The sequence below is a fragment of the Typopeltis vanoorti genome, chromosome 9 (genome assembly GCF_054136105.1).
Source record: "Typopeltis vanoorti isolate ZY-2024b chromosome 9, IOZ_Tvanoo_1.0, whole genome shotgun sequence".
Taxonomy (NCBI): Eukaryota; Metazoa; Arthropoda; class Arachnida; order Uropygi; family Thelyphonidae; genus Typopeltis; species Typopeltis vanoorti.
The window spans coordinates 85,509,332-85,527,200 of record NC_143557.1 but is presented as its reverse complement, the minus strand read 5'-3'; the positions used below and the strand labels follow the sequence as shown (position 1 = coordinate 85,527,200).

Sequence of the window (17,869 nt, the reverse complement as noted above, 5' to 3'; positions counted from 1 at the left end):
TTGAGCAGTGTATTATTTTTTTCACATAATTTGCACTTTTTTTTATTTTAAAACATCTCGCTCATTATCAAGTTATTTGATCACAGGTTGCTGCCAATGAATTTGTTAGTGAAGTTTTATTTCCAGAGAGTTGGAAATAACTTCTGTATATGAAATCCTTAATTTGAATAGTACAGCATTCCTTTTAAAGAGTCACAAAAACACTTGCAATTTTAGTTATCATTTTTTTTTAGTCTTAACATAACTCAGTCATAAATTAAAGATGACAAGAAATTAAATTCTTGGTTTAATCCTTTATCAAAGTGTAAGCAAACAAAGTTTGCACCTGAAGTATTTTCAGGACTGGGGAAACCCATATAAAGAAACTAAGACTTCACATCACTTGCTGTAGTGTCCCATAATGCAAAGCACATCTCCTTGCAGACATGTATGCTACGGATTATGGGAAGGGTCACTACCCACTTGTTTTGACCTTTATTGAGGTCTCATCAGTGGTGATACCCAGAAGTGACACCAAGGTTGAAGTAATGCAGAAGTCATATTTTCCTATATGAGTAGCCAAAGGGTGCCTCACCATATTACTAAAATACTCTGGATTAGAGATAGACTTTGGAAGTTTTCCAACTTGGTTATACTATAAATTAAAGATGCCAAGAAATTATATTCTTGTTTTAATCCTTTATCCACATGTAAGCAAACAAAGTTTGCACCTGAAGTAACTTCAGGACTGGGCAACTTGTATATAGAAGCTAATGACTTCGCATCACTTGCCTTGAAGTCATTAGCTTCTATATACTTAAACCTTGGAAATTTGTCCAAAGTTTACAATTTACCATATTGCTGTAGGCTATTTGAGTTATGGCCACAAACCTGAGATTATGAGGCCAGTGTATCATGTTTATAATTGTGCGTATTCTTCTGGCCAGTTTCTGTTTTGTGGGATGAAAAACCTGAGATTTTAGAAGAAAACTACCATATTGCACATATGGTAGTTGAAGAGTTGAACCAAACACTTGTGGCCTACAGAAAAATGTTATTTGGAAGTTGTCAGTTCACGTTCACCTTGATACTGTGCTATGCTCACAGTTGATTTTTGCTCCTTTATTTATAATCTCTCGTTTATAAGCATCCCCATAATTTATAATATTATAGTAATGCTGCCATTGCATTCTACAGCAGCAGTTCTGTTTTTGTTTGAAGGAAATGTGGACAGTTTTCTGTTTTGTCCACAGAACATGGTTATGTTTTTATACAAGGTATAAATTAATAAAAAGAGAACTGCACATTAATATATCCAGAAATAAAATGTGATTTTTCCTTGTTGCTTTATCAGTGCCATTAATTATTTTGTTTCAAAAACTAATTGCAGATATACAATGACAAAATCTACATGCATCATATTTATATTAGGATTTTCATTATTATTTGGACTTGAGAAGAAAGTAAGTGTTTTAACAAAATTTTGCATTTACAAAATTAATGTAGAATTATGTATTGATGAATTTCATATAACTTTTCCGAGTGCCGAGTTGCATCTCTGTGATGTTTTTGATTACTTTTGTTGATGCCTTTTGAGGTCTTAAGAACTTTGTATTATTTTGTAAAACCTGATCTTTTTTATATAGCTCTCAGAGAAAACTTCAACATGCACTGTATACTTTAAATTCTTTCTTGTACTTTGGACCACTAATGTATAGGCAAATCACAATGTCCATTCCAGTCATTTGTCAACCTACTTTCTTGTAGCATTGCCTGTTTCCATTAAATGGACTCAGATGAGATTGGTAAACATTTCTGCTGCAAAAGATCTTCCGAGTTGGCAGAATTGGTAGATGTGTAGACGAGCTTGGTGCTTGGTGTGTTGGAAATTATTCACCTTAGGTTTGCATTTTAATTCACACCATCAAAGGAACAAAATAACATATTTATGTATTTACTTAACCTTTAATATTTTTATGGTGTGCTCTAATCAGCATCTTTAGAGCACAGTTTGTTACAGCACACAAACACTAACAATCGGTTTTATTGGTGGGAACAGTTTAAAATTGTCCTGTTTGGTCATTATTATTGGGCTGTATGGTGATGTACATACTTGTATAAATATCTTCTAGTGTGTTGGCTTCTATAAATAGGAAAAGATAATGAACTATTTGAAAAGCATGTGACTAATATTTCTAGGCAGAGCTGACAGTTATTTGATTTTCTTTGTGTTGCGAAGTGTTTTTTAGGATACTGGCTGTTTAAATTTGCTAAAAATATATCTAATGGGTTTTATCTATGGGCCAAGGCAAACGAGGCTAGACCATAGGTTTGCATTGTAGCCCGTTAAGTTCTTTTTTTCTCTGTTTTCCCCTGTCCTCCTCCTATCTCTTTAGTCAGGTTTTATATAGAATACAGAGAAAAATAAGCACCCAATACAGCAACTCAAACCTGTGATCTAGCTGAATATGTAGAAGCGTTTTTACTTTGGTCTCATGATGAAGACCCATTAGATACATTTTTAGTGTATTTAAACAGTTAGTATCCTAAAATACACTTCATAATTCAAACAGAATCAAATAATTGTCTGCTCTTTCTAGAGACATATTAGTCACATTCCTTTCAAATGGTTCAATATCTTTTCCTATTTATAGAATTCAAGACACACTGGAAGATATTTATACGAGTATTCACACCAACATGTATGCAGAACTGGGGCCTTCTGCTTCAGCAACGACATAGTGCTTGCTACTGAACTTGCCTAACTTCGCCACACGTTTTCATAAGCACTGAGCCAATGGTTGTTTCTCCTATAAAATAGACAAACTACTATTCCCCCCCCCCCCACACACACACACAATACACAAGGCTACAGCAAACTATCCTGTTTTAATATTTATCTCGCACATGAGAGGTACAAGAACTTAGAACTTATAGCACATCAGTGCTGTGTGTAACTGGTGAACTTCTGAAAAGATAGACAATGTGCTTAATAAATATAAACTCCACTCCATGTTCAAAGGACATATGCAACTAGCAGTGCTTATCCTTTTGCTCAAGGACAAATTCCCCTTTGCCATATCAAGGAGTGTATGAAGTGACTTTTTTTGTCTTGAAATTTTTCCATCAGAGAATGTAAGAAATACATTTTCAAGCATGGTCTGCTAGTGGTAGCAGATATATTTCTTACATTGCAATGAAGCACTTCCCGAACTTCAATAAATAGGGCTGTATTAAATTGCCAAAAGTTTGGGAGACAGTCATTTTAAGACTATCTACAAACTAACACCTATAAAATTCTTTTTATGGGTGTTAGTTTGGTGCCTTTTGTCAAAAACACCAAAATAGGGCATTTAGTGCATTGAAACACAGCTTATTCCATTACAATTTGAAATTGTTTTCACTAATAACTGTTAATGTTTTTATACTCGGAGATTGTTTGTGTTCTGAAGTTGCTGGTTAGAAATTGAATATGATATTAGTTAAATATATTATTTATTTTCTTCCTTTGGTGTTGTGAATTATACTGCAAAACATCCTATGAATAATTGATGGATAACTAGTATCTGGCAAAATAGTTCCTGCTCTTTAGTGTTTTGCCAACACCAATATAAAAAGAAAATGATAATGTCACTTTTTAAAAATCCTTCAATAATCCTATCCCCTCCCTCAAAAAAAGAAAAAAAGAAAGAATCCCAATCCATTGCTTACAATCAACCTGATCTCTGTGTAGTTTGGATATAAATGTGCAAACTATACTCCATGTGATTCTTTATGTCATCTCTATGACAGATGACACTTATGCATTTGTATTTTATTTTTGCATCTCTTACTCACAAAACGTGATAAATCTTTAGTATGTTATTACTGTGGCTGGACTAAAGGTTTATTATTATTTTATTACATAATTCAGAGACCCTGGTCTAGAGACCAAATATGGAATTTTATCAATCCGCTTCAGACTTCCAATAATTGGGGCACTGGTCTCACTCCAGCGATGAAGTTATTTCCCATCTAAAGATGTTCACAAACATCCTTTCTTGCAATGGGATTTGAATCTGCAACTTGCTGGTTGCAGAATAGGTATGCTATCTGGGCAAGCAGGTGGTGTATGTCATAATCCATGCCAGAGAATTCCAAATTCTTCTTTTTTGATTTTTTCTGACTTAAAGTTTCCTTACCCTATTCTGTAACATTTATCTTTTATCTACCAAATTCTGAAAATTACTTAATCCCTTAGAATTCTTATCTTTAAAGTTTGATTTTGTGCAGTCCATCTACTCATATAGTGAAATCATATTTCCTTGTGACTTTAACACAATCCTATTCTTTTTTCAGTTCTACTGACTAAGCTTGATGATGTGTAGGTATTTGCTGTTGCATTAATCTTATTGTAAATTGTCCATCTAACATCTTGTCAGTCAAGACTAGATTTCTTCTTAACCAGTTCTTTCATGTATACTGCAGAAATCACCTCTTTTCTCAGTAATTCAGAGCATAACTTGTGTAAACGTTCCTCTTTTACAAAATGCTCTTTCTTCACCCATTCTCAACTTCGTGTCCTTTAAATTTATAATAGTGCTAAATGGCACTGCTTTCAGGAATTCAGCTTCTTTCAATGGTCAGACAATTGCTTCCACTCTTAGAATATTTATCAAAAGTTCCTGGCAAATAAGTCAGCTTGTGCTCTTAGAGAATACAGAGACAAATGCAAGAATACTAAACACTGTATAAAATTAGCTAAACAAGTCATGGGAGGACTGGCAAGAAAATAGAAAATAAATATCAAGAAGGTGGCAAAATATTCTGGAGGTTGTTAAAGAAGCTTAGGGACGGAGGAAAGTGTGCTGTAAAATGAGTTAGAGATGATAAAGGTGACATGAAAACGGGAGAAAAAGATATCCTTGAAGTATGGAGTAATTGCTTTGAAAAACTGCTAAATGAAACAAGCAGTGATGACAGCACAGTGGTAAAAAATGCTGACCAGACACGCAGTCATGAATACATATCCATACTTGAAGTAGAAAAAGCCATCAGCGGCTTGAAATGTGGAAAGGCAGCAGGAGTAGATGATATTCGACCAGAAATGCTGAAGTATGGTGGTATAAAAGTCTTGCAGTGGCTGCACTGCATAGTTCAGAAAGCCTGGACAGAGGGATGAATTCCCAATGATTGGAGTAGAGCTCATAGTACCCATATATAAAAATGGAAATAAAACTGAATGTGAGAATTACAGTGGTATTTCCCTACTGAGTGTTCCTGCTAAGATCTATGCAAGTATACTTGAGAAACGGTTGAGAAGTATTGTGGAAGAAAAGCTGGGTGAAGAACAAGCTGGTTTCAGGCCAAATAGAGGCTGTCAGGATCAGATCTTCACTTTACGACAAATAGTGGAGAAATTATGGGAATATAACAAATATCTGTATTTAAGTTTTGTTGATCTGGAAAAGGCATATGACAAGGTGCCACGAGAGAAGCTATTCAAAATGCTACAGTTATATGGTGTCAATGTACCATTATATCACTCAGTACTTAGTCTTTATTTGAGTTGTAAGTCAGCAGTTAGAATTGAAGGAAGTACAGGAAGATGGTTTAATGTTAAATCTGGTGTGAGACGAGGATGTACATTATCCCCTCTGTTATTCATTATTTATATGGATCACATTATGAAGGAAAGTGGTATTAAACATGATATCAGAATTGGAGATGTTAATGTCAGCTCTTTGCTTTATGCAGACGATGTTATACTTCTAAATAAATCCGCTACAAGTTTGCAAGATTCCCTGACTAAATTGAATAGCTGTTGTAATAGATATGGTATGAAGATAAGCGATAAAAATACGAAGGCAATGAAAATAGGCAGAATCATTGAAAATGTGAACTGTGTTGTGAATGGAGAACCCGTGGAACAAATAAAACATTTCAGCTACTTAGGCACGATTTTTAATGAAGATGGTAAATTAAATATAGAAATAGACAACAGAATAAGCAAAGCTGGTATGGTGGGAAGTCAATTGAATAAATTCATATGGAATAAGAGAGAAATTAGTCGAAACACTAAATTAGCTGTATACAAGACAGTGTTCAAACCAGTTTTAACTTATGGATCTGAGAGCTGGGTCAGAAGTAAAACACTTGACCAAAGACCAGAAAAACGAGGATATTAGTAAAGAACTTGATGTTGTCAGCATCCAGGAATGTGTTAGCAGAGCTAATATCAGGTGGTGTGGTCACTTAAATAGAATGGGCGAAGAAAAATTAGCAAAACAAGTGTTCTCTGCTAGGTTGGCAGCAAAATTACCCAGAGGAAGACCAAGATATAGGTGGATTGATATGGTAAAAAGTGCCTTAGACAATAGAAATATAAGATCTGATAATGTTGGAGTCTTGACAAGTAACAGACTGATTTGGAAGAAAATTGTAGAAAGGAAGTTAGTAATGATGTAATTTTTTTCATGTAGTACTATCATATCCTGTACACCCCTTGGGGGTACATAACAGGAATTTGATGATGGTGATAGAATTACAAGTTATCCTTTGCTAGAATGAAGGCCTTTAATTTATTTTTCATTCAAAATCCCCATCTGCTATCCAAGACTTGGTTTTATAAGTATAACAACTCAGTCGAAGGTAAATAATTCAGTACATTGCAAGAGATTTGAAAGACTGGCTTTTTTTCAACCTACACCAAACATATAACAATGAACCAGTCAAGTAAAAGTCTGACCTTGACAGAGGTAAAACTCTATAAATGTCAATTGTGCCTTCTGGTTCTTTGCAAAGGCTACTGAATGCTTTTCTCCATTTGTGATGCCATCTTATTCTCTCTCTCTCTCTCTCCCCATTTGTGTGGAATAGAGTGAGTATAGGCTTGTTTCCCTGCAAGAAGTAGATGTTCCTCTTTATTTCATCATCCCCCCCCCTACACACACAGAGAGAGAGATCTATCACAAATCCTGTATCACCTACCTGTGGACATATGCCATAAAGTTAAGAAAATCTTCTGTTGTTACTCTTGACATTTCCAGAGCATTTGATTTAAACTTTGATTGCATCAGTTTGCCATGCTATCATCTTATTTTCTGCCTTTTGGCCCTTGCATTTGGATTGCCTGTTTCAACTCTTCTTATTCAACACATGTCATGGATCTTGAAATGGGCAGCTTGGCTGATTGATTTTTTTTTTCTCATTGACTTGCTTCAGTTGACATCTTCCAGGCAGTACTTGCATGAATGCTGTTCTGCTGAACTTGCATCCATTTTTTCTCCACTTTCCACCAAGTCTATAATAACACAAGCATGACCTACCCAACACCTATTTACATTTCAACTGCTAATCCACTGAACTTGCTTCTCTACTTTCTTTCCATTTACTTTCATTCTCTGGAACAGCCTTTCTCATAAAGTGTTCCTCAAGAACAATAATCTCCAGCTATTCAAAAAGAATATGAATAGCCGGAGATAATTGGTTCCTGCAAGTTCATCATGTAAAGTAGTGAGTTTTTGAACAAAAAGAAAAAAAAGAGCATAATTAGAAGAGAGAATTTATTTTGTTAGTAAATAGATATATACAGTCATTCCTCGACTTACGTTGGGGGTTCTGTTCCATCCGGCAGAACATAAGTCGGTTCGGACGTAAGTCGATACATTAAATCAATAGAGTTATAGGGTTAGGGATTTAACAGTAATAAGAATACTGTCATTTTAATTTTTTTTAAACCTTATAAAGCTGTACTGTGCATTACTGCCACTAGAAAACAGGAGAATAATCACCCAAATCTTCCTCTCCAATCACATCTTCATTACCTTCCTATGTGAAGGACCAGCCTGCGGCTCTTCTGGTGTAACCTTTGTTTTGTTTTTTTTTTGATGAAAAGGTCCTTGTGCTTTGTTTATTCCTCTTCTTCTTTTCATTATAAATTTATTTATAGCAAGCAAACACATCATATACTTTCCTTTCTATTAATAAGTAGCATTCAACCATTTTGAGAAAATCGCTAACTGGCGAGAACATTTCTGCAAGGCCCTTCAATGTGAATTGTTTAACACTATTTCTCCTTGTGTTTCTTTTTCCTCTTCCTTTTCACGTTCTTCCTCTTCTGCAACATTGTTCCTCCAATTCAATTCTTCATTAGTCAAATCTTTAGAGCCACTTTCTGTGAGTTGAACTGTCGTCATCATTCACTTCAAGATTCAGATTATTATTAGGCCCGCTATTTCTTTCACACAATAGTTTTCCATTTCACTTGCATAACAGTTGATTAAGGCATCAGCAAACAATTTTTGAGTCATCCACGACTTCTTTTATCTCTACTAATGAACTGGAAGAGTATGCTTCCTAATGTTTTTGAAGGCTCGTGGATTCTCACTGTGCCATATCACAAATGATTTGAGTTTATATCCAGCCACATTACCCCCTAACAGAATCGTAACACAGTCTTTAAGAGCTTTGAAACCAGGCATATATTTTAGCTTTTTGTGGATGAATTGTCCGCTCGGGCATTTTTTTTCTGAAACAAGGAGGTCTCATCCATATTAAATATTTGCTGTGGCAAATAATTTTCCTCAGTAATAATTTTATCCAATTTCTCCACAAACTTCTTGGCAGTTTTCTCATTGTAACTAGCAGATTCATCATATCTTTTCACATTATGCAGTGCAAAACGCTGCTTGAATCTCATGAACCAACTGGAAGAAGTGTTGAATTCGTAGTCGTAATTGGGTGCTGCTTTCTCCTTCAATATGTTGAAGAGACTTAGTGCCTTAGCAGCTATGGTCATAGTGCTAAGAGGTATGCGCTTTTGGTTCAAGTCAACTATGCATGATGGAAGTAGCTTTTCCAATCACCGATAGGACCTTGTTGTTGCTTCGTCACTATCGTTGAACTTTCAAATTCATTTCAAGATCAATTACTCACCTCTTTTTCTGTGATTCTTCATTAGGTTTTTTAATTGGCCATGTAGGGGCAATGTTGCATAAAATATCGCGAAATATTTAACGATAAATACAAAAAGAACCTATTTTACAAACACAAAATGAACAGAGGAACTGTTGAAGCCACATGCCGATTGCTGAGGGAGGGTTGCCACCGAATGCGCTGTTGCCACTGCATCGTTGCTAAATTAAAGCCTTTTTACTTTACGCTCACGTCTTGTTCGAAAGTATGGTCGAAAATGTTATTTATTCCATTATAGGATCATGGACGTATCTTCAAACTGGCGTAACTCGAACAGATATAAGTCGAGGGAAGACTGTTCCGAAGTATGTAATAATATTTGGAATATTAAGTAATCTAATTACTTAAACATGACATTATACATACTGTAAAAATGTTTCATTTGTTCAGCATAGCTGATGACATTATCACGTTTCACTTATGGAAAGTGGTATATCATTAGTTCTGGAAAAAAAAATACATAATTTTGTTTTTTGTGTTAGGTCTTTCACTCATTTCCTGAATTCCTTGGATTATTTCTTTCTATAATGTGTTTTGAATGACTTTATATTTGTTAAATAATTCAGACTTACCCATCCAAAATTTCTCGATACTGTTTCCAGATCATCACATTCTATAGTAGCAGTGATTGCATTCTTCCTCCATGTAGTAATCTCGTCTTTCATAAAACAATTTCTGGTGTTATTGAGTGCTTGTATGGTGTGGTTATGAGAACATGGTGACATTTACTCTTCATTTGGAAAGATCTCTGTTTGAATCCATCTAAGATGATGTGAAGGTCCTGTATATGGACTTTTCATCTGAAGATTATCGTGCAATTATCTTATGATGATGATATGTTGTCTCTCTCTCTCCCTTACAAACTTGGTGTTTTCATCCCATATACTAGCCTTGAACCCTCTTGTCATAAGTCCAACTGACCAAAAATCTGATGTTCTCTCTTTTATATTGAAATAATGGAATATTGCTGGCCGAGCGGTTAGCATGGATGTTTGCGATTGTCTGTGGAAATACTAGTGGCGGTGGAGGCTGTAGATAGCATTGGTGTAGTTGCGGTTAGTTGTAGTTGGTGGATTGAGTAATGGAGACAGAGAGATGTAGAGTAGGTGTCGTCCCTTGATGAGTCTTTGGACTCCCTGGAGGTGTCACGTAATAATAAAAAGCTGAGTATTCTCAGGTAACTTAAGTCATTAGCCTTAGCCTGAACTTAAGTCATTTTCCATGTTTCACAGATTCATTAATATGGCAATCCCTCGAACAATGCACCTAATGTGTTCTTTAAAACAGGCTTATTAATCGAAAGTGCACTAATCAAATATAATAACCTATGGGGAAAAGTATAAATTGTAATTTGTTCCTCAAATTTCTTTTTTGATCCTTAATTTTTTTTTTAATAAAAGAATTAGGGTATGTCTCAGGGCCTAGTTAAAGGAAAACCATGAAGCTGAAAGGCAATAAAACATATTTAGAATATAAATTTATTATTCTACTTCTTCACAAAGAATTGAGCTAACGTAGTTTGGCAGGCATTCTGTTTCTTTTTTTCATACGACTGATGGTATGGCCCTATTGCCTTTTTTATTCTTCTGCAAATTTTACTGCATCTCTTTTCATCATGGTCAGCCTGTAAGCATTGCTGCTTAAAAACTTCGATTGTATGAAAGATATTTTCAAATTGCTATGGCCTTGGGGTTTTATCCACTATAAACTACCATGGGTGTTAACTTTAGATTACCTTCAGCATTGCCACCTAATAGAAGAGTCATTCTATCCTTGCAACTTAATAACCAGGCTGAGATTTCTCTGATTTGGCCAGAAAAGTCTTTGAAGGGATTTGCTTCCAAAAAAGGCCGGTTTCATCGATATTAAATATTTGTTGGTCACAATAGCCCCCCTTCTTCCACAATTTTCTTCAAAATCTAGATATTTATGGCCACCTTCTTATCTACACTTGCAGCTTCGCCTGTGATCCAAACATTATGTAGGCTATTTCTCTTTTTGAAACACTCAAACCACCCAGCAGTAGCATGGAATTCTTCTTTTCCATCAGTGCTTAGGCGGGATCTGTTTTTGGTTACAAATTTCGATCCATGGAAAAAGAAGTCTCTAATTCAATTATTATAATACTTTGATTTCGAGTGGTCTGCATGCATGATGAACTTGAAGCAGCCATACTTTTTTCTTTGTATTCAGCAGCTTTGCTTAAAATTGCTCTTGTTGTTAATTCACCCATTTTGTACTCTTGTCCTATCTTTGTGGTGGACTCGCCTTGTTCATTTTTCTTTATTTCAAGTTTTTCTTCTGATGAGATTACTTTTAGAATCTTTTTCATACTTCTACTTTTTTGCTCACTAATTTTTTTATTCATGATTAAATGGAAAATACTTTAAAATAAAAAAGTAAGGAAAACAGTTGCAAAGGAGGCATGAGATATAATCACCAAAATGTTATACAATTAGCAGACAACATAAATTTTGGTGATAAATTTGGATCATAGCATACATGGAAATACATAGTGTACACTACTGTATGCCATTAAAAAAATAACTTTATAAAATATATTAAATCGGTAACTAAATTATTTCATCTTGGTGAAACAGTTAGCCATATAAAAAATGCAGGGATAGAAAATTTTTAAAATCTGTAACATTCTGCGCACCAACCGAATTTTAAAGGTGCATAATTACATTTGGGGTATAGAAAAAAAAATGCACTAATTGGAGACACATTAATCAATTGATTTCCGTATATATTTTATCAAAGACCTTAAACATTTTAATAATTCCTTGAATGGTTGCATGCTGTTGTTGTAAGTTTTTTGGGAGTGTTACAATTCCAACATGTTAATTGTCATGTAAGGATGAGAAATCCAAGTATAAAATTATCTTTTGTTTCATTTTCTGACTGAGACGTTAACTCTTCCTCCCCATCCATCCATATGTTCACTGGGCATTCACAGATGCTGTATGGTCACTCTGATGCTTGGTGATGTGCTACACCAGGCCTCGCCACATAGTTCTGTTGTATGCTTTTCTATATGCTTCAACTCTCTGAAGATCAGTGACTCCACACACACACACACACACACACACACACACACACACACACACACACACACACACACACATCTTCCATCCATCTCATTGACAGTCTACCCCTTCCTCTTTTTCCAGGAACTTTACCTTCTATTACTGTTTTGAAAAGTCCTCCTTCCATCCTTTCAGTGTGTCCAAAATATTTTAACTTTCTTCTGACAATATCCTTAAGGGGCCTTAAAGTTCTACTGATCTTTTCTAACACCCATTCATTTGTACGTCTTTCAGTATATGATATCCTCAATAGTCTTCTGTGACACCACATCTCAAAAGCAGATATCTGTTTCTTATCTGACTTCTTTAGGTTCCAAGTCTCACATCCATAAGTAGCTGTTGGAAAAACAACTGCATCCAAAATTCTCAACTTTGTTCCCTTGGAGATAGATCCATCCTTCCAGATTTTAGACAAGTCTCTGACTGTTGTTTTAGCCATTCCTGATCTTCTTCTGATGTTTTCTGAACAGCAATTCTTCACATTAAAAATGGATCCCAGGTACTCAGACTTGCTGACTTTTTCAATTCTTTCTCCATTAAGAAACACTTGTTTCTCAAGTGCTTCCCTGTTTGTTTGTATTTCCTTTGAGAACCATTATCTTTGTCGTGCTAGTGTTGAGTTGAAGTCCTTTGTTATTACTGATCTTGTTAACTTTGTCAAGAATTTGCTCTAGTTCTTCCTTATCATTACAAAGGAGTACTGTATCATCAGCATACCTCAAATTACTGATCAATCTACCTCCTATCCTAATTCCTGTCTTGAGCTTATCCAGTACTTCATGCATGATGTCCTCTGCATATATACCAAACAAGTGAGGAGAAAGTAAACATCCTTGCCCAACTCCCTTTCCAACATGAAACCAATCAGTCAATCCAACACCTGTTCTTTCCGTGGCTTCTTGCTCCCTGTATAACAAGTTGGCCATCAACCTTGATGGTGTGTTGTGGAAAATCCATTCTTTTCATTAGCTCTCACCCCATCTTAAAATTTTGAATTCAAACTTTTTTGTTAGCTTGATATTCCACACTCAGCTGTTTACATTACTATCCATAATGCAACATGATTTTCCACCTTCCTATCACCAGTAAGTATTCATATGTCCTTGACATTTTACAGTGTCACCATTAGCCTTTCTTTAGCTATTTTTGTACTGTTACAAGAGTTTCATCTTTAAAATTCCATTTTATCTGGTAGTGTGCTAAAAATAATTTGCATCCTCGTTACTGCTACAATTATTATTATACATGGGCATTTCCATGGAATGTAAAACCCATTGCAGGAGGCCTATACTAATAGTTATTCACACTGTGACTGTCATACTACTTGAACTCATTCACGGCTGCATCTTGTAATGCATTTCACTCATTTTCCACTCTTCAGTCAAAAGATCTAGTCTTTACATTTTGCTAATCACATTCTTACACAATTTCTGGGGATGACCTACCCCCAATCCTTTCTTTCCTATCATATATTGAAAAATTTCTTGTGCATCAATCCTATAAAACTCCTTTAGTAACTGATATTCTATTATCTCTCCTCATTGCTGCCTGTTAACCTAAGCTGTGTACCCTACAGACTAATCACCATTTTGACCATTTGCCTCTGGATCCTCCACCGCCTCTTCATCCCTAAGAAAACTAGATAAAATCTATGCTCAGCCATCCAGATATGGTCATATCAAAGTCTTATAAAGAAGAATGGTTATTCCTCTTTTATAGACATTCGTCTCTATTTATCCAAATGATTCATTTGAACTAACTCACTTTTGCCGGTATGTCCTTTAAACATCAACTCTGTCCTCCATCAGTTCCAAATCCCTTGTCGTTTCAGTTCCTTGCATTTCATTTCCATCTGTGTATAATACACAACTTGTCATGTTTTCTTTCCAAAGTGCATAACCTTGCACTTTGTCATGAATTGGCAACCATTATCCTTGTCCCAAACTACCAGCCTATTTAAATCATCCTGCAGGATCTCTACTCACTTCGTTTTTTGCTATCCTTCATAGTTTTGTATCATTTGTAAATAACTGGATTTCCTCCCCCTCAAATCACTTCCTTCTCTTTGATTTAACATAACTGCATACTACTGTCTGATGCCTGTCCATCAGCCACACTCTTACCTATGTCCTGGTATGATGTCCATCCCCATTTGCTTCAGTTTTATATAATAGGATTCTATAGTATCATGTCAAATGCACATTTACAAAGTGTTACAGTATCATAATATAGCTATTTCCTCCTATCCAACTCAAATGTCACTATTGTAGAAAGTGAGTATGATAATAAAACAATACCTACCCCTTCATAAGGTGTGTTTACCCTGATTGATTATAATATCCCAGTCCACTCAATCCTAAATTATTTTCTTAACCAACTTTGTCAATACCTTAACCACCACTGATCAGATGCCGATGGATCCATAATTTGCTATCTTTGTCTTGGTGTCTTCTTTATGTGATAGAACCTATATTACCCTGTTTCCACTCCCTAGAAACCTTGCTAGCACCAAGACTTAAACACTTTAATTTGGAGTACTCTATTTCTGTTGCACTTTCTGTATACATAGGCTAATATCCCATTCAATTCCCAATCCCCAAGAAATCCCCATCACATTGAGATTTCTTGATATTTCGAAAGTCCTCCAATTCATGTAACTTTATTCTCGCATCTGTCACTCATTCTGCCCCTACCATATCTGTATATATTAAAGTCATCCTTCCATGGTTATTCTTCCTTTTACATATTACATAGCAAAAGAACTCTTTAGGATTTTCTCTGGCCTGCTTGATTATTGAACTTTCTACTCATTTTCTTTTTTTCTTGCAACTTCAGCTCAATAATATTACTCACCTGTTTAATTTCCATCTCATTTCTGGGTAAACCACCTAATACTACTTCAGAGGTTGCTGCTAACATTCTTCCCTTGCAGATTCTTATGCCATCTAATCGTCAGTTCTGTTTTTTTTTTCACATACTCCTTATAAATTCCACATGCTTAGCCATCTGTTAGGTCACAACTGCATGATCTCTCTCTCTCTCTCTAATCAGAGGCAAAGTAGTTACTGTGGACAGATTCTCGGATGCTTTCATCAGATCCAACATTCTCAAATCCTGGGTCTCTTCTGTTACATGCTGCATTAGAGAATTCTTTCTCAGTATCTGCAAAAATTTCATTTTTTTTATCTCCATGTGCCCTTTCTTCCTTCCAATCTCTGTCACCCATAATTGCTGATTCATGTCATTTACATCTGCTGCTACAGTAGCAATTATTATGAGAGACCTCCAGGAAGTCAGGGACTCATCGAGGGAGGCCACATACTTATTCTTGAATTCATTCACACTGCTTGTACACACAGCATCCAATGGCAGTCCATTCCAATCATTCACTACACTATGAGAGAAAAATATTGCCCTCATTCCCTTCTTAGTGGCCTTCATTCTAAGCTTCCAAGGATGCCCTCTTGTCCTTTCCCCACCTGCCATAAAATGAAAAATTCCATCAACTGAAATCCTGTATAACCCTTTCAGAAGTTTGTAAGTCTCAATCATATCACCCTCTCTTTCTCCTGTCTGCTAGTGTCTGCAACCTATGCATTCTCAATCTGTCTTCATAATTAGTATTCCACAATCCAGATATTGTTTTTAATCACTCTCCTTTGCACTCTCTCCAATGTATCAGAATCGCAACGGAAACCATGAGACCAGACCTGTTCACAATAGTCCACGTGAGGTCTTATCAAGGCCTTGTAAAGAGGCAAAATGACATCCTTATCTTTACATGTGAATGTTCGTTTCAGTATTGCAATTATCTTTTCAGTTGTATTTGCAATCTTTGCTACATGGCCCCTGAACTTCAATTTGCTATCTACTACCACACTTCAAGATCCCCTAGCCTAATCAGTTTCTTCTAGCATAATTCCACCAGTATAATACGATATTGGATATTTAATCATTCCAAAGTGCATGACTTTGCATTTACTGACATTGAACTGATATCCAGTTTTGAATGTCCACAATTCCAGCCTTTTAAAACCTGCATGTACTGCATATCAGCAGCATTTCTGATTGCCCTACCTATCTTTGCATCATCAGCAAGTATGTTGCCTGTCAAATCCTTCCCAATACCATTAATGTAAGATTGAATAACAGTGAACCAAGGACTGATCCTTGTGGTACACCACTAGTTACCTTAAATCTTGCAGATTCACATCACCCATATACCACTTTTTGATATCTGTCAGTCAGCCATCCTCTTATCCACACTAATATTCTATAACCCAAATCCATATTCTCTAATTTATGCAGCAATCTGCCATGCTGTATTCTGTCAAAAGCCTTAGCAAAATCCAAAAGTATCATGATGTATCCATTCCTCTTGTCTAGTTCAATGGTAACATTGTTATAGAATGTGAGCAAGTTGCTAAAACATGACCTTCCCTTAGTAAACCCATGTTGCTCATTGCAAAGTAGTGATTCACTATCAACCCATTTCTTGAATGTGAGCCCTAACTAATTTTTCCAAAATCTTCACCACCACTCCTGAGATACTAATCAATCAATAGTTGGATAAATCAGTCTTTGCACCACCCTTGTGCAAGGGATTACCATACATTCTTTCCATTTCTATGGAATCTTCCCTGTTCTGAGACTCAAATTATATAGGCTATTAAAAGGAATAGCCAGTTCTTCTGAACACTGTTTTAGCACCCATGCTAATATCCAATCAGTCCCTATTGCTGAATTCTTATTCAGTTTGTGCAACAGCTCTAATACTGCCTCTTCATACACCTGAGTTTCTTCATCCAGTGAAGAAGTAGCAGTGAGCTCAATGTTGCATAGCTTTTAGTAAAATGGGCACTCATTAGTTGAACAACCTCTTCTGCATCTGTTATCCTTGCCCCATCTGCATTTACAAGAGTTATTCTTTTATATTCATTCTTTCTTTTACGTGCAGCATATCGATGGAATTCTTGTCGATTGTCTTTCACTTGCAGAGCCAGGTTCTTTTCATACTCATTCTTAGCTTTCTATACAACAGTTGTGACTATTCTATTCTATCCTGCTGCTTCTAATTTTCATAATGGATATCATCCTTATGCACACAATATTTGTTTCACATCTTCTGTTTCGTATGAATCTCTTGCTTAATAAGATTACACACCCATTGATTCCTACCATATTTATATTGCATCATTCAAGTATTTTTTAAATGCTTTTCATGCATTGTCGATATTCTTCCCATCCAGCAACCAATACCATTCTGCTGAACTCAGTATACTCCTCAGTTGGTCATAATTTCCTGCTTTGTAACAATCAACTGTATATGTTTTCCTGTTGGCTTTTATTAAACCTATGTGTGTGATAATTTCACACAGGTGAAATCAGTGTGAGATTATCACAACATGTAACCTGAAATTCACTCTCTCCTTTCACACCTGGTTGACTTATCTGTTGGTTGCAATCCTTTTGTTGTCAGCAATACTCCTTTCACCCATTCTGTTACCTCTCTCCTCCCTGATATTGCAATATCCATAATTCTGTTCTCTTTAACTATATCCTTAATGAAAAATTTTCACTAATGCCTCGTTTTTGGCAAAGTCCAGCTAATCAATACTAAAACTCATCATCCTTGTTCCTGATGCTTCTGGTATTAGTGTATATGAATGCAGCATCCCCTTGGGCTCTGCAGTTAGATAGATATCCTTGTGTCTTTTAACTGCCTCATTCAAATTTGAGACCTGAGAAACTGCGTTTAGCAGCATTATTTGATCTTTCATGCACACACACACACACACACACACACACACACACACACACACACACACACACACACACACACACAC

The 17,869-nt window shown here is 35.8% G+C and overlaps 1 protein-coding gene across 7 annotated transcripts in view; it reads left to right on the top strand.

The window, feature by feature from the left end:
- LOC150103218 (solute carrier family 35 member H1) overlaps nucleotides 1-17,869 on the top strand; it is a 261,818-nt gene that overhangs the window by 126,619 nt on the left and 117,330 nt on the right. For all 7 annotated transcript variants that reach the window (XR_016548789.1, XR_016548790.1, XM_090397758.1 and 4 more), the window contains exon 5: nucleotides 1,370-1,442. Coding sequence is in view for 5 of the 7 variants with exons in the window: in XM_090397758.1 (XP_090253884.1) it covers nucleotides 1,370-1,442 (73 nt within the window). In the remaining 2 variants the exon portion in view is untranslated. The remainder of the gene's footprint in view (nucleotides 1-1,369; nucleotides 1,443-17,869) is intronic.